The 24,939-nt window shown below is 48.5% G+C and overlaps 11 protein-coding genes across 11 annotated transcripts; 5 read left to right on the top strand and 6 right to left on the bottom strand.

The window, feature by feature from the left end:
- Nucleotides 1-506: 506 nt before the first annotated feature.
- FVEG_11911 (hypothetical protein) lies at nt 507-1,240 on the bottom strand (the record flags this gene model as incomplete). The annotated part of the gene is made up of 3 exons (XM_018901237.1): nt 507-656; nt 707-1,013; nt 1,068-1,240. 3 exons carry the CDS (start codon nt 1,238-1,240, stop codon nt 507-509), a joined length of 630 nt encoding a protein of 209 aa, XP_018759683.1.
- Nucleotides 1,241-2,595: 1,355 nt separating this feature from the next.
- On the top strand, nt 2,596-4,868 carry FVEG_11912 (hypothetical protein; the record flags this gene model as incomplete). Its single annotated transcript, XM_018901238.1, has 2 exons — nt 2,596-2,740; nt 2,797-4,868. 2 exons carry the CDS (start codon nt 2,596-2,598, stop codon nt 4,866-4,868), a joined length of 2,217 nt encoding a protein of 738 aa, XP_018759684.1.
- A 542-nt stretch (nt 4,869-5,410) lies between these two features.
- On the bottom strand, nt 5,411-7,425 carry FVEG_11913 (hypothetical protein). The gene has a single exon (XM_018901239.1). It carries the CDS (start codon nt 7,168-7,170, stop codon nt 5,683-5,685), a length of 1,488 nt encoding a protein of 495 aa, XP_018759685.1. The 5' UTR covers nt 7,171-7,425; the 3' UTR covers nt 5,411-5,682.
- Nucleotides 7,426-8,251: 826 nt separating this feature from the next.
- FVEG_11914 (hypothetical protein) lies at nt 8,252-10,970 on the top strand (the record flags this gene model as incomplete). Its single annotated transcript, XM_018901240.1, has 2 exons — nt 8,252-8,695; nt 8,756-10,970. The coding sequence occupies 2 exons, from the start codon at nt 8,252-8,254 to the stop codon at nt 10,772-10,774; spliced, it is 2,463 nt and encodes an 820-aa protein (XP_018759686.1). The 3' UTR covers nt 10,775-10,970.
- Nucleotides 10,971-11,670: 700 nt separating this feature from the next.
- On the bottom strand, nt 11,671-12,708 carry FVEG_11915 (hypothetical protein; the record flags this gene model as incomplete). The annotated part of the gene is made up of 1 exon (XM_018901241.1): nt 11,671-12,708. One exon carries the CDS (start codon nt 12,706-12,708, stop codon nt 11,671-11,673), a length of 1,038 nt encoding a protein of 345 aa, XP_018759687.1.
- A 932-nt stretch (nt 12,709-13,640) lies between these two features.
- FVEG_11916 (hypothetical protein) lies at nt 13,641-14,880 on the bottom strand. Its single transcript, XM_018901242.1, has 5 exons — nt 14,797-14,880; nt 14,687-14,741; nt 14,188-14,628; nt 13,801-14,139; nt 13,641-13,749 (listed from the first exon to the last, which is right to left on the bottom strand). The coding sequence occupies exons 1-5, from the start codon at nt 14,831-14,833 to the stop codon at nt 13,674-13,676; spliced, it is 948 nt and encodes a 315-aa protein (XP_018759688.1). The 5' UTR covers nt 14,834-14,880; the 3' UTR covers nt 13,641-13,673.
- Nucleotides 14,881-15,944: 1,064 nt separating this feature from the next.
- FVEG_11917 (hypothetical protein) lies at nt 15,945-17,209 on the top strand (the record flags this gene model as incomplete). The annotated part of the gene is made up of 2 exons (XM_018901243.1): nt 15,945-16,241; nt 16,295-17,209. 2 exons carry the CDS (start codon nt 15,945-15,947, stop codon nt 17,207-17,209), a joined length of 1,212 nt encoding a protein of 403 aa, XP_018759689.1.
- Nucleotides 17,210-18,484: 1,275 nt separating this feature from the next.
- FVEG_17129 (hypothetical protein) lies at nt 18,485-19,068 on the top strand (the record flags this gene model as incomplete). Its single annotated transcript, XM_018906395.1, has 3 exons — nt 18,485-18,517; nt 18,578-18,701; nt 18,755-19,068. The coding sequence occupies 3 exons, from the start codon at nt 18,485-18,487 to the stop codon at nt 19,066-19,068; spliced, it is 471 nt and encodes a 156-aa protein (XP_018759690.1).
- A 299-nt stretch (nt 19,069-19,367) lies between these two features.
- On the bottom strand, nt 19,368-21,354 carry FVEG_11918 (hypothetical protein; the record flags this gene model as incomplete). The annotated part of the gene is made up of 5 exons (XM_018901244.1): nt 19,368-19,521; nt 19,576-19,801; nt 19,849-20,388; nt 20,440-21,206; nt 21,257-21,354. 5 exons carry the CDS (start codon nt 21,352-21,354, stop codon nt 19,368-19,370), a joined length of 1,785 nt encoding a protein of 594 aa, XP_018759691.1.
- Nucleotides 21,355-22,010: 656 nt separating this feature from the next.
- Nucleotides 22,011-23,307, top strand: FVEG_11919 (transaldolase; the record flags this gene model as incomplete). The annotated part of the gene is made up of 5 exons (XM_018901245.1): nt 22,011-22,059; nt 22,112-22,296; nt 22,349-22,658; nt 22,709-22,862; nt 22,908-23,307. The coding sequence occupies 5 exons, from the start codon at nt 22,011-22,013 to the stop codon at nt 23,305-23,307; spliced, it is 1,098 nt and encodes a 365-aa protein (XP_018759692.1).
- FVEG_17130 (hypothetical protein) lies at nt 22,671-24,452 on the bottom strand. The gene is made up of 2 exons (XM_018906396.1): nt 24,171-24,452; nt 22,671-24,118 (listed from the first exon to the last, which is right to left on the bottom strand). Exons 1-2 carry the CDS (start codon nt 24,339-24,341, stop codon nt 23,360-23,362), a joined length of 930 nt encoding a protein of 309 aa, XP_018759693.1. The 5' UTR covers nt 24,342-24,452; the 3' UTR covers nt 22,671-23,359.
- Nucleotides 24,453-24,939: the final 487 nt, after the last annotated feature.

Below are 24,939 nucleotides of genomic sequence, written 5' to 3'. Positions count from 1 at the left end.
TCTTCAACTATTTCTCTGCAGAAACTTCACTTTTTATGACTGCTGGAACTCGAGAGTTATCCCTGCTCTCACTTGCAAGGACATAGATACTCATGTCGCGAGTGTGATTTCTTATTGCACGGAGATCCTTGAGCACTCTCGCATTGCTGGAGTGTTGGCGATATTTCCACTACGAATGGCGGGTGCGAATTCTTTAGATTCTCAAAAGAGGAAGGAGATCATAAAGCTACTGGATTTAATCTCACAAAAAGGATTTGTTGCGTCAGGGAGGATCAAGGTTGATTTAGTAGAGCTCTGGGAGTATCAATACTCGAACACTAAAGAGGGGGTTCAATCTGATTTGTTGATAAAGGTTCTGGGAAACTGAAAGTCTGAAACCAGAAGATATCATATATCTCGACTAAAAATTCATTATAAGAATAAGACGGTGTATTATTAGACTGGTTATTTACTCTAAGAACTCGAATACTTGGGGAAAACCTCATCGCGGCGAAAAACCCCATCAATTACACAACAGTCTGTTTGGCCTGAATGTTGAAGAACTCCATGATGACCCGGGTACGAAGCTCTGGCGCAAAGTAATCGTAACCAACAATAACTCCACACTCGTTGACAAAGACTGTAACAGGAACTGCGTTTTGGTACATGATGCTCCACTGGAATGAAAAGTCAGCGATCGCTCTTCCGAGGGGCATGAAAATCTTACTGCTGCAACAGGAGTCGGGGTGAAATCCCTCTGGACAAATCCCTCAAAGACAGCTCCATTGTCAATCAAGACCGTCTTATTGAGAATGGGATAGTTTGAGTTCACATATCCTCTCCAAACACTTGGCTTAGACTTCTTAGGATCATAGGTAGTCAGGGTGTTGTCAACCAAGCCCGACTTAGTGACATTGGAGTAGTCAAAGGTTGAAGATGCGAGAACACCATCAAACGCTTCATCGGCGCGTACAAAGCCCTTGGATGGGGAGTTTTGGATGAAGCCAGCTGTGATATGTGACAGTTCACCATTCCTGGGGTTTAATATCAGTAACGAGTGGAGGCTACATATTGAGAAGAATACCCACCACTTGTGCTGTACGAAGTGAGCTTGGTACTCTGGCTTGATGGCAGGCGGCTTGGGCTCCTTGAAGCCATAAGAGAACGGAGTCATTGAGGCAGGAAAGGGAGTGCAGCTGGAAGAAGTCACTCCAGCTATTGTAGTAGCAAGAGTGATGAAAAGAATGTTGAAGGTCTGCATTTTGAAAGAGTGGTAGTCAATAGTAAGAGATTTTTTTTCCCGAATGAATGTGCTCTGAAATCCATTCCTTGGACCTGGCATTGCTCTGTCTTTATACTGTGAGGTTGAACCACGTTGGATACCTGGTTGGGTGCGTTCAATTACTGCTAGATTGGGCTAGACTCACTTGCGAAATTTAAATGAGGCTGAGTTGTACACGAAATGAGGACGACGACGAGCCTGTGTTTGAATATTTCCTATTTTGTCTGTGAAAGTTGCATCAAGGATTCAACTCGGTGATAAAAGTCCTAAGTATCTAGAATCTATCCGGTCCTGAATACGTCAAGTCCGTGACGAATGTAACGAAACAATCCCAACTGCTGTCACTCAACAGCACATTACTTAACGAAATGTTTATCAGCTCGCCTCATAAGGCCGATCCCTAACTTTTCATCTTTAGAAAGAATCAGCGATAGGTCGTAGCTCAGTTGAGCAGAGAGAAAATCATCGTACTTATAATTGGCTATGGATCCTGTGGAATCTTGCTTGAGTCATGCTGGACGAACTACTGGTCACGTGCGAGTCATGGCCCGGACCGGCTCGTCGGTCACGAGTGTCAGCAAAATGCGTATTACAAGCCCGAATATTTGCATTTATGCTTACCACGTTAATTCCCCGGCTCAGCCTCAAAAGTTCCATCGGCGGCGAGTTCTTACCTCCGCACAAAACTACTCTGCCCCTCTTGTGCCCGTCGCCTGACGGTGCTATCCTCATCCATGCGGATCTCCATTGGACGATTCAACCCAGCCTGCCTCAACCTCCGCCCATAGCAAGCCATATCATCATAATAAGCATAAAAAGTGCAGAACTCGCTGACCGCTGTGTTTATAGATACTATTAATAATTCCGCCCCCACCCAGGACTTTTGCGCAAGCGCTTGCAAGCACCGCCAAGAAGCATGTATCACTCAAGTCCCAGAAATGATGACCGCAGCAATTTTCGCTATACTTTGTTCAGCTGCTACTTTCGAGCGCATTGACGTGGCTGCTACGCTGAATCTGGCTGCTTTTTTCGATCGCCATTATAATGGGACCTTGGGCCACTGTTGCACTGGCCTCGTATGCGGGATGTCTGTCAGCAATGGTGAGATGGCCAATGGAAGGGCATTTAATCTTACGAGCTTATGGGCTTGTTTGTTGGAACCTTGCACAGCCTCAAGGACGTGTTTGAGGGTTGGGTGTATATAAGAACAGCTATTCTATCCAATTCAATTCATGCCTTGCAGTCTATCAACTCAGTCAGAGCTGTTTTAGAACTCTCTTCTCCCGTCTCTTGTTTCATTCCTTTCGGATAACTTTCGTTTTTTCTATCTCAGTATGGGGATCTTACCTCGTAGCTCCTCTGGCTACGGTACCAACAGCCTCTGCACGACCCCAGCATGTATCGAGATTGCGGACGACATTCTAGGCAGCATGGCTACAAATCATGCAAAGATTGATCCATGCACCGACTTCGATGAACGTAGGTCCTACTCTTCGTTCTACTCATCAGCATCCGGTATGCTAATGTCTTTATAGTCGTCTGTGGTAACTGGGCAGAACGCAACCCAGTCCCAGCAGGCGCCATGTCTGTCGACGTCCTAGGGGCTGTCCAATCCCATGTTTACGATCTCGTCCGACGTGTTCTCGAAGGACCATACCCTTCCGGCCCTTCAGCCGGCTGGATAACAGTCAATCTCACCAAGGAGGAGACTAAGGCTGACAAAGAAAATTTTGTCAAGATGCAGGAAGCTTACCAAGTCTGCATGAATACAACTGCCCATGAAGAAGAGGGTCTTAGCCAACTTCGACAAGTGGCCAAGACGATTGCAATGACTCTCCCTGCTTCCGGCAACGGAAAGAAAGGAGCTGTGTATGATCACTCAAAGGGAATTGGCCAACTCATCACTCTGTTCGAAAGCCTGGGCATCGAAACGACGCAGAGGTTCATACAAATCGCAGAGCCTCTGAACCCTGACAAGATGGCACTTGGCATCCAGCCACCCACAGATTCTGGTCTTCCATCTACTCCCGAGGATATGTTTGAGTTCATTAAGATTGCAAGCGACCTCATTTACTCTGTTCATCCTGCCAACTTGACCAGAGGCGAGGCTCAAACTTTGATGGAGTCCGTTGTCGCCCTTCAGCTCTCACTCCAACCGGCGGCCGCCCCAGAGACGAATGCGACAGAGGAGGCGGGCCAGGAACAAGATACAGAAGAGACTCCTGATGTGACTCCATTCGTGTCTATTACTGATATCCAAGAACTCGCTCCGCAGCTGAACTTCAAGTACGTCGTTGATCAATTAGCGCCCGAAGGATTCGACGACTCCAAGATCATATTCGAATCCGCAGCACTACATCACAACATCTCGCAGAAGTTCTCCCAGACAACGCCTGTGGTCATCCAAACTTACTTCCTTTGGAAAGCCATCGCTGCGATGTCTATCTATGTCGACTCTCCACAGACCGATGCCTACAATACATGGAAGATGAAGCAGCAAGGCAGAGATCCCGGTAGTCCTTCACCTCGCTGGCAGCGATGCGCAAGTCTTCTCGACAAGGGCGTTGACTGGGTTGCTAACGACAACATCGCTTCTCAGGTCGTCGGTCCTACCGGTCTAACTTGGATTCTCGCCCGATTCTTCGCAGATAAGCACTTTACACCGGATGCTAAGAAGTTTACGTCTCAGATTATTGATAATCTCGAGGATGCTTTTATTGGACGCATTGGAACCAGAGCTTGGGCTACTGATAAGGTCAAGAAGACTGCTGTTGACAAAGTTCGCGCCATGACGAGCAAGATCGGTTTACCAACTTCCCCTCACGTCACTGACGCAAAGCTTGTGAACGAATTTTATTCCGATATCGAGATTACATCTTCTTTGCTCCTCAACAGTCTTTCTTTTGCTAAGTCTCGGGTTGCAAAGAACTGGGCATCCCTCGCCAAGCCTGTTGATCGACAGAAGTTTCCGTCTAGTACTCTGACCACCAATGCCTTCCATCAGCCCTCAGGAAACACCATGGTGATCCTAGCGGGTATCCAGCAATCTCCAATTTACGACGTTGGCTATCCCGCATACATTACCTATGGCGGTATGGGAAGTATTGTTGGGCATGAAATCACCCATGGCTTCGACGACAGTGGCCATCAGTATGACAAGACTGGTAACAAGAGCGCGTGGTTCGATGAGAAGTCCACAGCTGGATTTAAGAAGTCCAGTGACTGCTTTATCAAGCAATACGGCAACTTCACCATCACCGGTCCCGGCGGAGAAGAGGAGAGGATTGACGGAGAGCTTACATTGGGTGAGAACGTTGCAGACGCTGGTGGTATTCTCTCTAGCTTTGCAGCTTGGAAGAAATGGGAGAAGGATAACGGAAAAGCGCAAGATCTGCCTGGACTTGGTAACTTCACGCATGAGCAGCTGTTCTTTGTCAAGTGGGGTCAGAATTGGTGTGAGAACATCAAACCTGCGCAGGTCATTGCTGGGTTGACAGATGAGCATAGCCCTAACCAGGCTAGGATCTTGTTACCGTTGAAGAACTCTGCTGATTTCCAGCGGGCGTTCAAGTGTCCTCAGAAGAAGCCTGTTTGCGAGCTTTGGTAGATGGATTGGTTTGTTGTTTGTATTGTGTATTGCATTCTCTACTGATATCGATGGACCAGCGAGCCATGTCTATCAGCTCATCTGTACTTAGTCATCAATTGTATCTCAGCTAGTTTATGCTGGATAACGACTTTTCATAAACCCTACATTCATGCGGTAGCCTTACACCGTTATCGCGATTAGAGACTCTCTTCTTTCGGGTCAGTGGGATCCTGCATTCAGAGTGGATATGGCTAAAAGTAGCTGAGCTCTAATTGGACGAGCTGTAAGGAATCTAACAGAAATGCTAAAATTAGAAAAGTGTATGATCAGACGACAGAACCTCGGTAATTTTGGCCCTTTCTTCCGCTAGGCTGACTACCCTACAGAAGACAGATTCATCACAACCTAACATCAACAACCTGCTTAACGCCAGATGAATGAGCAGTGAGTAGTGAAAGTATACAAAGAAGAGACTATATATAATCTAATAAGTTTTATACTTAAAATTCCCGTTATACTGCAAGCTAGATTAGGGTTCAACACCACTTAGCTCACGCGATCTGTAACCAAATTGGTGGGATCAGATGTTTGACAAGATGTTAGAAACCTATGGTTTGAACACGACAGCCTCGTTTCAAGTAGAGGTCTTCAATTTATATTTTCTACTTTCGTGCGTTTTTCTAACTCATGAAGGCCAAAGACTGAGCAAAAAAACCAGCCCTCAAAGCGTATTCAAATCGAAAAACAAAAAATACACCATCAAAAGTCCAGCTGTCTGTCAGTGTACTTTGTACTTTGTTCTGTCTTTCCAACCTTATAGTTTTTCCATGCTTCATTTATCCCTGCGCTTGCGCTCACTTCGCTCACTACGTTCACTACGTCGATGCTTCTTGCTGCTCGAAGACTTGCTCGTGCTGGACGCCTTGCTCACGAAGGACAGAGCATCCGAGTCGTCTTTGATCTTGGATGGCTCCTCTGGAACAACTGGCGGCTCTGGCTCGGGGAGGACATCTGATTCGTGGGGGGTTTCGTCCCTGCTCTCGTCCTGCTCGCTGGCTGCTGAATCTTCCTTCTCGGGCTCTGCCTTGGGCTCCTTGGGTGTGTCGGTGCCGCCGATGAGTCTGGGGATGCGCTTGCTCAGACCTCTGTTTACTTGCAATGCTGCTATCGTGGTGCACAGTCCGCCGATGCCGAGGACTGCTAGGGGGAGGTACTCTGCGCCTCTGATTCGGGCGGCTATGGTGGTGCAGACTGCTCCGATGCCGAAGGTCTTAAGGGATGGGAAGGGCGCTCCTTTAACTCTGAGTGTGAAAGCCGCGCCAGCCAATGATGCCGTTAGTCCTCCTATGGCTGTGCTGACTGTCGCCGTCGTCTTCCATTCGCTCTCACCGCGGACGGCGTTCTCAACATGCTTCAGAAGCAGGTTTGCGGGGTAGTCGTCGGAAGTGGGTAGATTGACCCAGACGTAGTTGTTGCCACCGTGGGTCTCACCGTGAATGACCAGATCACCCAAATCTGGGAACTCAAGAGCGTCTCGGATAGACATGGGTCGGGATGAGGGGATGAGGAGGTGGAACATGGCGTTGTTGGCGCGCTTTCCGAGGCGCTTTCGGATGAACCTCACAAAAGCCACGAGAGCATCAAGGTTGTCGGAGAAGCCAAGGAAATTGCTGGGCAGAGGCTTGTCCTGCAGGAGTTCGTAGAAGTCGGTATGCCATTCGGCATTGGGGTGATAGAGGACATAGAGATGGCGATCTGAAGAGGCGGATCGGCACTGGCGGCCAAGGAATCTGTAGACGTGGCCTGCGAATTTGGAGGGCTCACTCTGTTCGATCCAAGACTCGGTCTCCTCGGGAGGTTCGATCCCCACATTTTCAAGGTCTGAGTCATAAATGACGCTGAGATTGTTTGAGCCGAGTTGAAGTCTCGTCAAGAAGCGCTGAAGCGGTTTCGACCATTCCCCGTTTCGGCAGGCCTTGTCAACGCCCTTGAGATGAGCGTGAACCGTCGGAACGTACGGACGAGTGCCCTCATACTCAACCTCGACGACATCCTCGCCCTCACCGGTCTCACTGGCCTCGGCATCCAGCGCCTTGGCCTGAGCAGCTTTCGCCTGGAGGAAGGCCTCGGCGTTGAAGGGGATCTCAGCGAGCTGCTGCATGACATCAGGGCCCTTGCCAGCGCCCACCGGATTGAGGCTGCTCACAATGTCGCCGGCTCTCCTTCTGAGGCTGCGGGATGGTTGCCCGCTGCGAGAGGAAGAAGCATCAGTGGCGTTGCCAGTCTCACCTGAAGCCGAGCTGCGCTTCTTGGAGCCCATGTTGCGATGTGGTTTTTTGCTCTGCTCTGCTGCGCCGAGGTGCGGGGCTGGGCTGTTGGGGTATGGTCTGAGCGACCGTTGAGGCTCTCAGGTGAGCAGCCAGCGAGGCGAGGCCGGGATGTCCCTTGGAGGGCAGAGGAGAAGAGAAAACAAGAGAGGTACCTAGTGCAGGTACAGTAGTAGTGAGGGAGCTTGCTTGACTTGACTTGACTTGACTGGTTCGTTGCAGATCGCGGGTTTAAAGGTATCTCGGGTAGATTCACAGCTAAGAATTATCCAACGACCCGGATCACCATTACCTAAGCGAGAAATATGTCAGGCACATGCCTCGCCCCCCTTTTTGGACCTACTGTAGCCAGTCAGAGAAGATCAAGACCCGCTGACCCAGCATGGATTGAGCGGTGAGCAAAATAACCGGGACTATCAGATTTGCGACAATATTAGGCGATCACTTCACACGCCAGTAATCATGAGCTGCTGTCCGCGTTATTTATGCCCTGTTCAAGTATTCTCTCGACTTCCAGCTGCCAACACATGATGTGGCGAAGGCTTCACCGCCTTTAGGCTTGTTGAGCTTGGGCACTTAACCACTCACTGCCACCTCATCCAAATGCGTGGCATAACCCAATTCTTTGCCGCAGGCATGCCCAAACGCTGCATCAGAGTTGGCATCAACCATGAAACGAAATGATCACGCATGTTGTTGCTGCATCATCTTATCTGCGGGGTAAAGTTTGCAGATCAGGATTTCATTAACTGTGTCACAAACACGCGTCACGCGTTAAGTGAAACAATCAGCCTCCTGCATCGTCCAAACATTCTCGTTATCAAACACCAAATCAGAGCTTTCCATCTTCACTCCGAATCATTTCATCCGTCACTTGAGATCCTTCATTGAACGCCGTGTAAACCTTGAGCTTGAGTCCTGCCGTTAACCGTAGTATCCCCGAGTTGTTTTGTGTAACTTAATATTTGCTTTGACATTCACCCCAACGCCACCGTAATTTCTTATTCAATGACGCCGATAATTTCCATTTGATTGCAAAGACTCTGAACGAGACAATAATCCATATCGCCAAACATGGGCAACATTTTCGAGCGTCCTGCTGCCCCCGAAGATGAATTTCCGTGGCTCTTCCAACAACTACGAGTTCAGGATCACGAGACTCAAACGCTAGCCAACGCACTTCGAGAACAAAACCGTCAGCGGAGACGCCCGGAACATCGCGTCAGGCCACCTTGTAGATTCTACAGGCAGGGTTTCTGTATTCACGGTGAAAACTGTCGCTTTTCTCATGATGGACCACTGACCCGAACCCGACGACCAGACCGTCGTCAGAGAGAACCTTGCAGGTACTACGCTCAGGGCATATGCACTCACGGCGAAGCCTGTCGCTTTTCTCACGAAGAGCCCGGACCTGTTCGGGAACCATGTCGCTTTTTCGCCAAAGGACTCTGTAAGAGGGGAGCTACCTGCAGATATGCTCACGATCAGCCCAACACCGAGTGGATGGAGGGGCCCAAGGTAAGTAGGCTGTTATACCACAGCGATGCGAGAAATTCAATAGCTAATTATGTTTCAAAGCATACTGGGCAGTGGACTCGTGAGATCGGAGGTGCTTGGGTTGAATTCGGAAATGGAGCGGCTGTCACTAACATCACTCTTCTCTCGGACTTTTCCGCTATTCAAATGCGCCATCTGCCCCCGGGATCGTCGGCACGATCGGTGCAAGAACTGTTAGCGGACGTAGGCATCGCCGTATCTATAAGCGACATCAATTTCATCAAGCTGGTGAAAAATCGAAATGGGATGGCAATTATCAAAGTCAAAGACCCAGAGTTTGCCAAGTCCGCCTGCTGGAAACTACGCACCTGTATTCGAGCACCTGACTTGGAAGTCTCCCAGATCCCCGTTCCGTTACCAGATGGATCATCGTTTGGTCTCGTTGACAGCAGAAACGTCCGCTGCTCATGGCACAGGCCGACAAGAAACGCCACTCTTTCGTTCAGGAACCCAGCAGAAGCATTCGAGTCGTACTACAAGCTTAAAAACCAGCAACTCAAAATCGCTGGCTTGCTAGTCACAGCTAGAATGCCCGCCGCAGAGGATGCTACTGAAAAGGATGGGCCATGGCAGATGGAGTTGGAAGGCTTAGTGGCCACTATCCCTTCGGAGGATATCATCAAGATTTTCCCCTCGTCTGGAGCACCCTATGAAGTTGAGATGGGTGATCCAAGTTACGAGACCGACTCGGAAATTGACTCGACTATCATAAAATCCCTGCTCTACGACGTAGGGGCCTTGGAACAATGGGAAGTGTTTGGGAGTTCCACAGCGAGAAGGGTCAAGGCACAAGCCCGGTTCATCGAGGAATCTGAAGCCCTGGATGCCGTCACGCAGCTGAACGAGACGTGGCTGCCGTTCAACCCTTCTGGGAAACTCTACCTTCAGCACGTGCACCTGGTCAAGTTTAGGGTTTCAACTCGCGTTTGTGGCGTTGTTGAAGACAGCATCGAATCGCTGCGGAAAGATTGGGAACGGCAATTCGTTAATTTTTCCTCAATTCCTGAGACCGGCTACAGAGTTCTGAAGCTTGAGAGCCAGGATCGCGAACCCTTTACGCAAGCGAAAGAGGCCCTCGAAAAAATCATCAATGGAATGACTATGACCTTGAATGGGAAGAATCTATGGTCTCCCGATTTCAAAGCTGATAGAGGAGCATATAGGAGGCTTCAAGAGATTGAACAAGGTCTTGGAGTTGTCATTATCCGCGACATCAAATCCTCCAAATTCCGAGTTTTTGGCCCGGAAGATAAGATTGTGCCAGCATGCGAAGCACTTGACCAGCTTTTGCAAGAACTGCAGCCTCAATCAACAGGACACAATACTGAGCAATCACAGGCGGAAAAGGCTACCGGAGGCAACTGTGCAGTCTGTTTCTGCGAAGCCGACCAAGCTCTTACAACTTCGTGCGGCCATGTCTACTGCACGATCTGCTTTGTTAGCATGTGTCAGGTAGAAGCATCCACGATCGGTGACTTCTCCATAAATTGCATTGGAGACCAAGGAAACTGCAAAAAAGCCATTCCACTACATGAGATCCAGAATTTTCTTCTTTCAGAGATTTTGGAAAGTGTCTTAGAGGCCTCGTTCGCGTCTTTTATGCGCCGACACCAAGACCAGCTGCGCTATTGTCCAACTCCAGAATGCACCCAGGTTTACCGCATTGCCCATCCAGAGACAAGCATCCCACCAATTTTTACCTGTACTAAATGCATGACGGCAACCTGCACGAGCTGCCACGTCTCGCATCCGAGAAAAACTTGCGCGGAGTACAAGGGCAACGAGTCTGGAGGCATGGCGGAGCTTCTCAAAGCAAAGGAAGAGCTGGGGTTTAAAGATTGTCCCAAATGTAACACGCACATACAGAAGGATGAAGGCTGCAATCATATAAATTGCACTGCCTGTGGGACGCATATCTGCTGGCTTTGCTTGAAGACCTTTACAGATGGAGAAGAATGCTATCAGCACATGGGGAGGGTACATGGGGGAATTGGCAATGAAGGTGAACACGAAGACGACGATGACGCCATCGACTGGTGAGAATGAGTTCGTGGAGGATCATGTACATGGTTTGGTGGGTGCACAATAAGGAATATTCAGGTACGAGAAAGCCAACCCAGACAACCTGCCCACTTGTTCATGTCGAAAGCGTGGATTCGTTATCAGGACTATCATTTCTGTCGTTCTTGCCCAGTTAATAATAGCTAATGCAATTCAAATATCTATCTGACCTCAAGGAGCAATGGTCTGAAGGCTCTCCTACTCTAGAAGCATATAGCGAACCTCATCATTCAACCTCTGGGTGGTAATACGCTGAGGATAGTTTCTCATAAACATATTAGTGAAGTGCTCTATTAAATACTTGCCGAAGGATTCTCAGATGATGCCATCCATCTTGTGTGTAGTTGGTAAGTGACCCTTCAGGCACACCAAGCCCTAGCTCAGTGAGCTGCAAGAGTGTTTCTTTGCAAAGAAACTTAGCCTTGGGGTGAAATACAAGCTCAGGCGGCCGAATCACGTGTAGAATGCCTTTTCAAGCCAGGGCGGAAATATCCGTCCGTACCTTGAGAATCTTGTTCGAGGCCTGGGAGCTAGATGCAAGGTCAAACACCAGGGGTCACTCGAAAATACACCAATAGTTGATACTTTGCTACGCATAACATGTCGAATATTTTACACTTGAGGAGAACTATCAACGATATGACCTCTGTTCAGTTTGTATTCAATGGTAAAAGACGCATTTCATATGTTACTCCATCCTCCAAAAACACAAGTAGGTCTCCCACGATGATCCTTTTCTCTCATCAAACCCATTCTGCCCAACTATAGCCGCTCACAGAGCCACAATACCGCCTCTTAAAATCATTGTTTCATAGCCTATCCTCCACTATCCAACCATCGCATGGGAGCCAGTTTGTCGGAGATCGGTCGATCGTTCACTCACGCAACAAAGTTGCGAGGTGACGACCCCAGCGATCCATGTACTTATGGACTTCATCCCACCCAATCTTCTCAAACGGGTGATCAAGATTATTGCCTTCGAATTCATCCCGCCCCTCAACGGGTTCACCAATATCGCCGTCATTAGGCTCAAGCAGTCGAAACAAAACCACATCAAGATTAGTCCCATCCAGACTGCTGAAGTCAGGCTTCAAACCATTGAACAAGAAGCATGGATTGCATTTGATGGGGTTAGCATGATGCTGATCAAGCATATGGAACTCCTTATCGGGGGGAGAAATATAATCTCCGCGATCACGCTTATCAAGGCAGATCAGCTCCAGCTCAATGGTTCCAGGCTCTCTTCGGGGTCTATCATCCCAGCGCAACTCCCAGTGGTGGCAAGCTTCGTTGGCAGGACATCCCGCAGCGTTGGGATGGGCGAGCATGAGGACAAAAATCTCGGGACGCAGGGTGTTGTGTAAGCGGGCTCTACCAATCCTCCAGAGGAAGTCTCTTGAGAAGGACTCGCTGGGCTTCTCAGACAGCCACTGGTCAGGCTTGAATCGGGAGTCAATGGGCCGGCCTTGCCAAGATGTAATAGACATGGTGTCACGAAGTGACAGCTTGGAAGGTTGGGGCGGTGTCGAGGTGATAATCTCTGCGCCTGACGAGGATGTAGTCTCTGGAGAGCCTGGTGCCTCAGGAAAGATCGGCACCATCATCCCATCAAACCCACCCTCGAAGTCGAATGCAATTTGGAGGTTATCGTCGACATCGTTATTGTCGTTTTCGTTGTCATTGTTGCCTTCGTTATCGGCGTCATCTCTAGAAGTAGGGGTCGGATCGACTGTATCAGCATTCGCGAAGACCTCATCCCCTCCAGCTGCCTCACGAATAGCTGCCTGACGAGCACCTTCCTCGCGTACAGCTGCCACCTGAATCGCGATATTCTCCTCGACTTCTGCCAACTCGGTTCGCAAGGCGATCCGTCGAGTAACCAAGTCACCCATAGTAGCCATCAAGTCTTCCATGGTAAATTTACAGTACGGGTATGGGTTGCAGCGACAAGCCACGAATGGAAAATGAAGTCGTATGATGAATCTGAATAAAGGTTTATGCAAGTTGTTTCTTTCCGAAGAGATATTTCTTGTCTGAGGTATCGAAGAAGTCTTGGTTAGAGAGTTTGATGAGAAATATCGGGGCGACTGGAAATGATTAAATACCAAAATTCGCATTGCCAGTGTCACTCGGAGAATGGCATCTGTACAGCTGAACTTGGCGCCTCGAGGGTCAGAGACACTGGTGAACCATAGCCGCGTGGTGAGAAAGAGAGCAGAGTCGAACAATTAATAACGCAGGTTGTTGCCTGAACAGCTGTCGAGCAGCTGCAAGATTATGGTGTGTGTGCAGAGATGCAAACTTGAGCTTACATCCCTTTTTATGCCTCTTAGTCTCGTCTATTTATAATGCTCTAGGTAGCATATAATAGGATTTATAAGTTAATGTAAAAGCTTCTAGGTTAAAGCTTATACTAGGGGAAAAAATTGTGTTATCGTTTGTTATCTATATTCGCAGCCTAAAGCCTAACCTTATAGGCCGCCGTTATTTATAGCAGCTACAAGCACAGAGGCAGCATGTTCTCATGCCCAAGTTGCGAACAATATGCACATATGACAGGACGTTCCCCGGCATGCAAGAACAGATTCAACGAGAATGTAAATGTAATACTGGTGTAGGGTTAGGGTTTTAAAAGAGGCTTCGGATCCCAGGGCACAAAAGGAAAGGACACCAATAAACAGATACAGGCGAAATACTCTCCGTCCTCACTGTCACCTAGGATCTTGCTTTTAGCTGAAAAGTTAGATATCCTGATGACTGACTGTTAGGGATTCGGTCGTTAACAGGACTAGATTTCCAGTTAAATAAAGCTTCACTGAATGAGTCACAAAGGTTTGAACACAAAGGGTAAATATGATACAGTAGTCTAAACCAGGGACTAAAAGGTTTGTCCAGTAACAAGGGTCTCGTAGACTAGTCCCTCAAAAACAGATCGCTTGATCGCAGCGCCAAATCTGTCCTTTGTTAGTTATCTCAGAACACTGGAACTGAAAGAATGAACTTACCCGTGGCATTTCGCAGCCTTCATCAATTTCGCCGCAAGGCTACCCAAACTGCTTGTACTAAATCCACCAAAGTTTGGCCGACACCGGATATCATTCCAGGCCTGGATTGGTGTCATCTCATCCTCATTCGACAGGTCGGGCGCCAGTGTCAAAAGGCGCTCTAGCATAGATGATGGAGTATTTCCAAAGCTGGGGGATGAAGGGAGTCGTGGGTTATTTGTATGTGATGTGTCGCCACAGGATGCCATGAGCTGAGCCGTCGCAGTCAGGGCATGGTTACCAGGCTCGTCGGGCTTCTTAGGATCGCCGTGGAGATGACCCAGACAAGGCTCTTCAATTCTAGTATGTGTCAGCAGGGACTGGATAATGAGTGATGATGGAACATACTTTAGAACAAACTCCATGCCTGCAATGATCTGATCAACTTCACCCACGCGTGAATGGCTTGAGTACCCTTGATTGAACAAGACGGGAGCCTCATGGACTTCGGATGGGTCAGAGAAGTCTCCGAACGAAGATGGTGATATCAGTTGTGGAGAAGGTACAATGTCCACCGATTGGTAGCCCGGGTCACCGAGGTACATCGGCGACGCGCCGCTCGACGATCCCGTGGTTCTAGATGGGGTAGTGTAGTCATTGATCGGGTAGTTGATCTCTCTGAACCCAGTATCGGTGGAATTGGGACCTTGAGATAGTTGCTGAAGGGCATTTTGGAGACCTGCACGGAGTTGTTCGCATTCTCTCGCGAGTTCCGCTTCCCGGGATCGGGACTTGGCTAGCTCTTCCTCCAACGTCCGGGCATACTTATCCTTTCGTCCACGGTAGGTTCTAAAAGAGTGGGGTGTTAACAATGGTTATATAAGACAGTGTCCCAGGAACTTCTTACTGTTGAGCACGTCGTAGTTGGGCTCTCCGCCTCTCTACTGGATTTTCCTTGGGCTCTTGATCATCGTCAGTGATTCGTCCGAACAAGGGCTAGCAAAAACTCAAACTAACCACCAGGGTTGAAGATTCGGAAGATTCTATCAGTCATTGTGAGGTTGACGCAAGCGAGGAGGAAACGCGAAAAAGGTAAAAATGATGAAAGATCAATAAAGATGAAGAAAACAACGACTCCAGCTCAGCTGCTTCATTGTTGTTTCTTATCCAAGATTAGTCAACGGGTGAGCATTGTTCCTATTGGTTCTGATGAGCGCTAGCTGAGTGAGACCCTTGTATCAGGGGCGTTTCGGCGTCGTCCCCTCATTTTGGGGCCTCCAGGATGAGAATATCAGAATTTCCCAATGGGGAAAGGTTCGTCTTACTCCTGTCAGCCCTGACATGGAGAGGGATTAGCCAAAGGGCTGTGATATTATGTCTCAAGGAGCATGCCGAATGGACGAGAAAGAGTACTGCTATTTGCAAGGATAAGTAATAGCATTATTGGAGAGCTTAGCAAGTTTGTTTCCACAAATGTGAAGTTGATCACATTAATTCGTGTTAAACTTGTATGATAAGGTTATCCTATCCATATGCTCGCTCGTGCACCCATTTTCATCCCTGTTATTGGTTTCTTACGCGCCAACAATAAGGTCTCTCTCTCTCCATACCATTGACTGGTTCCTATACCACACCGATCGGCTGAGCACTGGAAACGAGGCCAACTGCTTGTCTCTTTGTCATTGGAAAGAATCTTTGAATGAACTTCGGTGCTTTCAAAAAGGAAATCGTGATTACGGAGTCCAGAAGCACAGATCTGACTTCTAAACAGGGGACATCGCACCCCGGTTTCACTTTAGCCGGCAGCACGGCAACCAAGTCGCATTATGTTGTTTCCGAACTGTGGATGGTTCTTCAGCATCGTTTCACATTTTAAGCAAGTGGGACTTTCAATTTGGCCGTTTATGTTGCAATAAGAATCAAGCCTTTCCTAAAGAGGAGATTCAGATTACTTTGATGTCGAGACTTTATCCCTGCAAATAGATTATGGAGATGGTGAGTCTGGACGAGAGATTGTTATAAAGAAGATCGAGACGCGTTCAATAAACTCGATATCTTCATTCAATCACTTAAACGTTCTTCTCTCATTCATTGCAGCCGGCCTGCATTTTATTATTTTTCTTCTACACTCTCTTACCAATTTCGTCACCAACACATCAATCAACATGTTCTCTTCAGGATTCCTTCTCCCAGCTTTACTCTGGCTCGCACAAGAAGCTAGCAGCCACCCAGCATGCAAGCCCGGAATGAACAGCAATGCTATGATGGGCAAGGCGATCTATGTTCTCACCAACGAGGAAGCGAACGGGGTTCTCGCTATCCCAATTGGTCAGGACGGTACACTGTCAAAGGGCAAAGTCACCATGACTGGAGGTGCAGGCTCTGTAGCTGTTGATGCTGATGGCAAGCCCGCTACACCCGATGCCTTGATCAGCCAGTCTGCTTTGACAATCGCAGGCAACGTAATTTAAATATTCCTCACCAATGACATAATCCTTTACTAACTCTGTTGTAGAACATCTTCGCTGTCAACGCTGGCTCCAACACTCTCAGCATGCTTAGAGTCTCACGATCCGATCCCACGAAACTACAGATGGTCGGCAAGCCAGTCCAAATCCCCGGCGAGTTCCCCAACACTGTCGCTGCTTCCGCCAAGAATGGAGTTGTGTGTGTTGGTTCAACTGGTGCTAAGGCCGGTGTTTCTTGCAGCAGCTTCTCGCGACAAGGACTCGGTGCCATGGACGAACTGCGACCAATTGACCTCGGTCAAACAACACCTCCTGTCGGGCCTACAAACACGCTTTCACAAGTACTCTTCTCAGAGGATGAGTCTATGCTGTTCACTATGGTCAAGGGTGACCCTGCTGTGAACAACACTGGCTTTATCTCCGTCGCGAATGTTGAGATGAACAACGGAGTCGCGGCTGTGAGCAAGCAGGATGCTCGTAGTTCACCTGAAGGAACAGCTGTTCTCTTTGGCTCACAGGTCATCCCCGGAACATCAAAGGTTTTCGCCACAGATGCCTCCTTCGGCGCAGCCATTCTCGATGTCGATCCCAACAGCTGCGAAGCCACCACTGCCGCCAAGGGCGCAGTAGAAGGCCAAACGGCCACCTGCTGGGTCGCCATCTCCCCCGCTACCAAGTCTGCTTTCGTCACAGATGTCGGACGCAATCGAGTCGTCGAGATGAGCCTTGAGGATGCGAGCGTTGTATCTGAGCTTGACTTGACTTGCAACGGTGACCCTGGCCTGATCGACCTGGCTGCTTCTGGCAACTTCCTTTATGCTCTTTCACCAGGTAATGGTACTACTCAGGCTGCTGTAACGGTTCTCGATGTCTCCGGTGGATCTGGATCGGCGAAGATGGTGCAGCATTTTGAGTTGGCTGGTTTGGCCAGCAACACTGCCATGGGAATGAAGGTCATGTAATCATTAAAACAGAACGAGTGGCGGTTAGTTGAATCTGGCGTTCAGAGTGTATACTAGGGTAATACAAGCATATTCTTTCGGCTTCGTTCCCTTATTAGATTCGTCCCATACTACAAATACTTTTTACCTCTTCATAAATAAGTAGGCCACTATTTACTCGAGCAGCTCTCCTACTGGACCATTTCTCTTTGAAAGGGTGTTTGGAGCTCCTTATTCGCCCTTTCGCATTTGACTTTCTCATCACCGAGTCACTTCGCCGATTGTTGGCTATAAAGTTAAGCTTTAGGGTACTAACACTTATCAAGGTTCTGTGTGCTGATTTAGGCTCTCAGCCATAAGACTAGGTTCTCTCTGCCGGAATAAGCGCTCAGCCACAAGTCTTAACTGCAAATAACACTTCTAGCCTATAACTTAGACATCGATACCACGATGACTGACCAATGGCTACAGCATAAAGCTAATATGATGTGAACCTAAATGATGACTCCTTGGCCGGCCTTGGAGGCGTATAAAAGCTCCAATCCCTCGGGTCAGCCACAAGACTAGAGTATAAATAACATGTCTGGCCCATAATTACAACACAATATAAATTTGCTTTCTATTCTTTTTGTTTTCTCTTTTCTTTCCTTGCTTATTTCCTACAATAAAACATTCGAACCCAACCATTCACGAGACGAATCTGAGGGCGCTCTGCATACTTGTTCTACATACACAAATCTCCATTACTTATCCCTTGAAAGGTCGATTATGCGTCTTCGCTCTGACTTCAACTTATGCACAATTTGCGGCATCTCGCTTGACCGCCCAGAGGGCTGGAAAACTGATGTCATCGCATTGTCTGGCCCGCACTGGCCTCAACGATTTAAGTCACCTCCCTCTTGAAGGGTCAATAGTGTTGAAGTTTCTCGCCATGCTACGAAACCTGGCGGCCATAAGGATACCCTTATTTTACTCCCGCGGGAAGAGACGATACATCCTCATACCCCCTACTGTCTAAACAAGGAGTCTCACCGTCCTTCAGAATGGGAGGGAATGATGTACCTTGGTCTGCATACAGCTTGCGGAGATCTAGCCAATCGGGTTATGAAAAGCTCTTATAAGGCCAGCTTAAGGTCTGTTGGGGACCTATGGCTGACCCTCGAGCGCCGTTGTACCAGTCACAAACACACGGAATTTCCTCTCCGTAGGTTCATCCCTGGAATAACTGAGAACCTACCGGGCCAACCGTTTGCAATTGGCCTTGGACGATATTTTGTTCCGTCTCACATCGTTAGAATGCAATTCTCTGGAGACTATGAGTATGGCTGGGTAAGTCTGGAATACATGTCCTAGTAACCTCAGATGTAGTTGCTGAACCTTGATACATAGTGGAATGAGAACCCGATCACGATTCCGAACCTAAGCACGCTTCTGATCGCAAACCTGAAGACCGAGAAAGACGTTTCTGGCAAATTGCCGAAAAGACTCAGTGGCTTCAAGAAGCGCTTTGAGCGTCTCCCGCAAGAATTAAAGAACCTTGTTTGCTCATTCCTCCATCAACATCAGCTCCCGCTGAAGTGCACTTATATCATGCCCCATCAACATGGAAGCAGATGTTCTTCCAGGTCCCCTTCCTTTGGGACCTTGATATCAAAGAGATTCACGATAAGACTAGTGTAGGAGACTTGGGCGCCCAAAACTGGGATTGGGAGAAGATTACAAGACAGGTCGTGGCCCCACCAGAAGTAACACCGCGATACTTAATTGGCGGTGGCTGTAGCTACGAAAATGTTGGCCTCGGTGTCCCCGGTGGCTTCACCAATCGACGTCGAATCTGGCAGATACTTGAGGAAATGTATCCTAACGATGTACGTCACTAGACTATTACTGAACCACTCATCCACAAATGCGGAAGATATTGGAGGAGATATATCCGAATGGTTTGACCTTTGATGCTGAATAGTTAAGGAACAGAAACAGCTTGCAAATGAATCTGGGGACACTGTGAGATGAGAGGCTGTACTGACTATCGTGATCACCAAATCAGCTAGCTGAACTCTTAGCGTACAAACATTGGCAGAAATACGCAGAATCAATTAAACGTCTAGTTAAAGAACGACTTTACCACCCTTTCTGCCCCTAGAATTATTCGCTACTTCATTCCGCTCGTCCTGTTCCTCTAGTCCAGCTGATAGAGCGGGTCAAGCTTAGCTGACTTCTGAAGAAATATATATCTGTTGACAAACCAAGGCAACCAATGTCGAACTTGATAAGCGACGTGACGTCTTGTAGGAACTCCAAAAATGTAGTCCAGTTCTTCCAACGTGCGTTGTCTGTAGCACTCCGGTTAGTTACGAGAATAGCGAATCCCACCATGATTTACCTACTTAGTCTCTGGAATGATCAGGAATATCACGACAAAGGCTACAACGTTGAGGCCTGCGTAGAAGCCGAAAGCCCCGGTCGGCCCAAGACGATCAAGAAGGGACGGGAATGTTAAGGTCAATGCACTGCCAACCGCGTTGTTGACACAGATGGTAAAGGCGGAGCCAATCTCTCTATGCGACAGTGGAAAGGCTTCGGAGAAATAGATAGAAGGTAGCGGTCCAATGCCTGAACAGTTAGTTTCTGGCAGGTTGGTGATTGGAAAGTCAACTTACCAGGTCCATACATGGCAGTGAAGAGGTAAATGAAGAAAGCGATAAGCGGAACTCTGGCACTAGAATCTTTGTCAATCTGAAAACTGAACCCTGCCGCCAGCAAACACCATGCCATGTTGGGGAAGGTAACTAGTAGCAGATTTCGGCGGCCAAAGGTGTCAACCATATAAACAGCAGGGAAGGCAAAAATAAACATGACAAGACCATATCCCATAGAAGCCAGAAGACAGTCCCTTGTGGAGTAGTTGGCAGCAGCAAAGATGGTGGACGAGTAAAATGCCATGATGTTGATTCCGGAAAATTGCTGGGAGATGACGATCCACGACGACGCCACTGTAGCTCGGCGGAGGCGAGGGACGCTGATGAGTTCCCACATACGACGTGCGAGGGTCTTCCCACCGAAGGCATCTTTCTCTTCAAGGATCTGTCGATGAGCATAGTACAAGTCTCGGGCTGCTAGCATCTCCGTGTTGCGGATACGGCGGAACACTTTGAAAGAGTCTTGGTAACGGCCCTTCTTGATAAGCCACCGAGGGGATTCTTGTATATTCGTTAGCATGTGGTATCAGTATAGCACCAATGAATACTGACCAGGGCAGAACCAAACAAAGATAACTACCGGAATAGCTGGGACAAACGCAGCTGCAAGCTGGAACCGCCAAGCAAGGTCTCTGATACGATACCAGATGAGGTTCGAGCAGAATCCTACAAAAATGCCGAAAGCAACCCATAGCTGAAAGCTGGTGACAATGCCGCCTCTGATGGAAGCTGGGGCAATCTCGGCGGAGTAAATGGGAATGGTCGAGATCTTGATACCCATTCCCAAGCCCATAAAAAGACGACATATCAAGAGTCCCCACCAGTTCTGGGTAAACGCTTGAGCAAGTACCGGAAAGATACAGAAGAGGCCGGTCAAGAAAATGGCGCCTCGACGGCCAATGCGGTTGTTGATAGGATCAGCTGCCCAAGCACTCAACAGACCGAAGAGCGTGGGCCCAGAGTTGATGACACCAATAAGAGTGGTTCTATGCTCAATGCCGAATTCTTGCGGGAAAGATAGGTTAGCTCCGTTTGCCCCAGTGTTGTCCCAGCCTTGAACGGCAGATCCAAGAGAGCAAAGAGCAATGCCGTAGTAGAGAGTACGAGGAAGATGCCACTTATGAGTCACTTCCCTTTGCAGCACGCGTTTGTCCTCGTCAGTAAGCTCTTCGATGTTCTCGTAGCTAGTAGGGTTTTGAGCTGCGAGTGCACCCCGGTAGAAGACGTCTATTTTGTCCTGGAAGTCGTAGTCTTCGCAGAAGGCATTGACTTGCGTTCGCAGGTCAGCTTGAGATATGCCAGCAAGAGGATTACGAATTCTGCAAATTGACGATATCAGCAACTGTCTACTGTCCGATGAGCAACATACTTGGCGTTGGCATTTCGAGTAAAGTCTTGTGGCGTGAGATGGTCGATGTGTTCAACATCATGCTTGACCTGATCTTCAATATCAGACTTGCGGTCCATAATGTTTTGTGAAATCTGCAGAATTACTGGTAACCAATTGATAGCTCTTGAACATCATGTCTGTCCATCAGCGCAAGAGAGCCACTCTTATATTCGTCGATCAGAGCATCAACTTGCGGGGTGACTAGGTTCCCCGGAGTATCAACTTTCGCTCCATACTCTTCTTAGAATGGCGCCACTTCCACCCCAGACTGGCTGATTCCACCCCGCATAGGAATTTACATCATGTGAGATGAGGCAAACAAGAATGTTCCTGAAGTGCCGGGTCTCGGCAAGCTAAACAATTGCCCCCGAAGGAAGAGTTAGTGTAATCGGGTCAACCACCCAATTGGCCGATTCGAATGCACTAACATGCTGATGCCACACGCAGGGCATTGGAACACACAGGGCACGGGCGGGGAAGATTCGGCGGAATGGATTGGCACACGCAGGGCTTAGGAGGGGAATAGTGTACAGAGACTTGATACACGCAGGGCAGGTTACATCACGGTCGAAATCTCGGCAATTTGGAGCCATTCGATGATTGACAACTTGATGGAAGTAAGGTTATAAGCGTATTCCTCGTCCGCTCTCCATGCTACACTAAGAAAAGTAAGTCATTGAAAACAAACATCTTTTGAATCTACCAACAGAACATTCTGCAAACTTTATCCAAAATGGGAAGCACCGGAATTCAATCATGGCTTGACAAGCTCGAAGAGCAGCGTACGTTTCATTTCTGAAAAATCCCTTGACGACGAAATGCTGATGGGCTTAGTCAACGTGGATGTCGACTGGATGGCTCCAGAGTGGATCAAAGCCATGCCATTCAAGTTCCATGATCAGACCAGCAACCAACTTTGGGTTGACATCCAACTCGGCGATGATTCGAACAAAGACTTGTTCGAGCAAATTACAAAGGAGCTCAAAGACCAAGGCTGGCTCGCCATTTATACGCGCATGGTAAATGATACATCTCACCGGAGTCAATGAAAGCCTGCTCACTAGCTTACAGGCTGTTCTTATGTGCAAGAAGAACATCGATTCCATCCAAGGACGTGTTCTTCTGCAGACACTTCCCTCCAAAGCCTACGACACACAAGCAACTCTTGATCATGCACGCCTTTATGATAAGGAATTTGCCAGAGCCGGCATCTCGCGAGAGCGATTCTGCATCAAGATCCCTTCTACGGGGCCTGCTTTGAACGCTGCGAAGATTCTCTCCGCCGAGGGCATCCCGACACTTGGCACGGCACTTTTCAGTCTTGCGCAGGCTATCGCTTGCAGCCAGGCTGGTATGCTGTACATCAGTCCCTATTATAACGGTATGTTAAGGAACAAGCAGTAGAAGTATAGAATTAACACAGAACTACAGAAACTCGGGCGCACGATGAGCTATCTCTTTGGCCAGACGTTGCTGACCCTGCGCTGGAGCACCCAAATTCTCCGCGCATCGTTCAGATTCTTGAGACATACAAACGACTTTACAAGGAAACCGGAAAGGAACAACCCCTCGTGAAGAACGCCAGGTAAGAAAGATTCACCAATCCGAGTTTCCTTCTGACGATCCCTAGCTTCATCACGCCTCAAGAGGCTATGGCAGCTGGTGAAATGGGGTGCCACTCCGCCACCATTTCCCATACCGTCCTCGAGAAGCTCTCTAAGCTTCCCTATGATGCTTCCAAGCAACCTGGAGAAGGCCTACCCAAACCTGTCCATGCCTACAAGAACGCCAATCCACTGCCGGAGCGTCTCACAAAGCTCCTCTCTATCGATCCCTTGGCTGGCCCAGACTGGGATGGAAAGTTGGCCAGCACTGATGTCAATTATCTTGCTAATGGCGGTGCTGAGATTGACAAAGCGAATGAAGCTGACGAAGCTACCAAAACTCGTTTGGCAGATGCGCTGACACTGTTTATTGGTGGTGAAGAGCGAAGCAAGGCCAAGGTTGAGGCTATGCTGGCCAAAGTGTAGACAGGGCTCCATATCGCCTGAAATTGACCAGCAAAACAAGTTGCCAAGAGTACTAGAAACAATATTGTTGAAGTGTCGTATCTGGCCCAAAGTCCATCGCTGAAAGAGGAAAATCCGTGCCCCAGTCTGCGAGAGATATGTGATCGGCTGAAGTGTCCGCAAAGAAGTCGTGCATATTGGAGATGGGCCTGCCGTTCTCCAATTGCGGTTCTGTAATCGCATCGGCGCTGGGGTCGCTCATATTCTTTAGTGGCATCATCATAGCTTGGTTCGGTAAATGTTGCGTTTCCATCAATGCCATGGTCGTGTTCAGAAAGGCGTTCGGGTCAGATATCGGGCCACCTGGCTCGAATGAAGAGCTTGAAATCAGACTACCTTCTTCGTTCCCTAGTAAGGCTGGGTGGGGTACTGGTCCTGGATGAGTAGAATTGGTAGGGGGAGAGAAAGAAGGCTGAGAAGTCGGATCGTTGACGATAGTATAGCTTGCGTCTACTGGAGCAGAATCTTGGACTTCAGCGCGACGGCCTTCTGCCTGTTGACCTCGAACTTTGGCCTCCAGCTTTCCCAACTCATCAAGGTCCATCTGGTTGCTGGCAGCATGACGTTCAGGCCCCCCAGCCGTAGCTCGCCAGGTATTCACTTCAGCCAACAACTGATCTCGCTCCCGGACCATAGCTCTATACGCTTGTATCACATCCAGGCATGCACCACGCTCAAACTGATGACGATTTATACTCTCTTCAATCACGTCGTGCTTTGACAGCCTGGCGGGGTTCTTCCCAGCTAGCGCAGGCAGTTCTTTCGCCAAGTCCTACAACAAAACGTTAGACAAGGTCTAGTACAGATTAGAAGAATGATCTCACATTAAGTCGCTCTCGAAACAGCTCTCGCCGCTTCTTCTCAAAGATGCGATGTGCAGCTCGATCATCTGCCGTGAAATTGCGGACGCGCTTCTTGGGCGGTTTTGTGGAGGCACCATTTGGGCCGGCGCCTGAATCACCAGACGCGAGTTCTGCTCGTGCTGCTGCTAGCATTTGTCTGTAACTTCAACTTGAACCAACTAAGTTTCTTCTTCTATATTGTTTAGCAGGTGATCCGATTCAAGATATCCGGCTGAGGATACGTCAGCTGAAGTTGAGTGCCGGATATGGGTCGAATTGGATTCGACGCTTCTCCACACGTGAGCATTCCCCTCATCTCAAAGCATCGCTGGCAAATCATATCGTTAACCAAGGATTGCCCTGCACAGGTCAGAAATTACTGGTGGGATAAGTTTATCCACTCCTGTTGGTATATTTGACATATTAGTATCAAGAGGCATTGTTGCACAGGCTCAGCAACGAAGGAGTACGATGCCCGCATGCTGGATCAGACCATGTAATTACCTACAAGTATTGACAAACGTGAGAGATAAGCAACAGTATCTGGCTCATTTTTGTGTCTATATTCCCAACAGGCGCATCTCTATCGCCCGTTCTTGACTCGTGCGACAACCTCTTCGATGCTCTCCTGTGGTACTCCCAACGAGTCATTCTCAAGGATGCCCCGTTTCTCAAAATTCGCCTGAGATCTTTCCTGAACATTGACTGCAAGACCCAGTCTTCCAGTAGTCATCATTCTGGGCATCATTTC

This window comes from Fusarium verticillioides, chromosome 4, assembly GCF_000149555.1.
Source record: "Fusarium verticillioides 7600 chromosome 4, whole genome shotgun sequence".
NCBI lineage: Eukaryota > Fungi > Ascomycota > Sordariomycetes > Hypocreales > Nectriaceae > Fusarium > Fusarium verticillioides.
The sequence above is the reverse complement of the archived record's forward strand: the minus strand, read 5'-3'. Positions and strand labels throughout refer to the sequence as shown.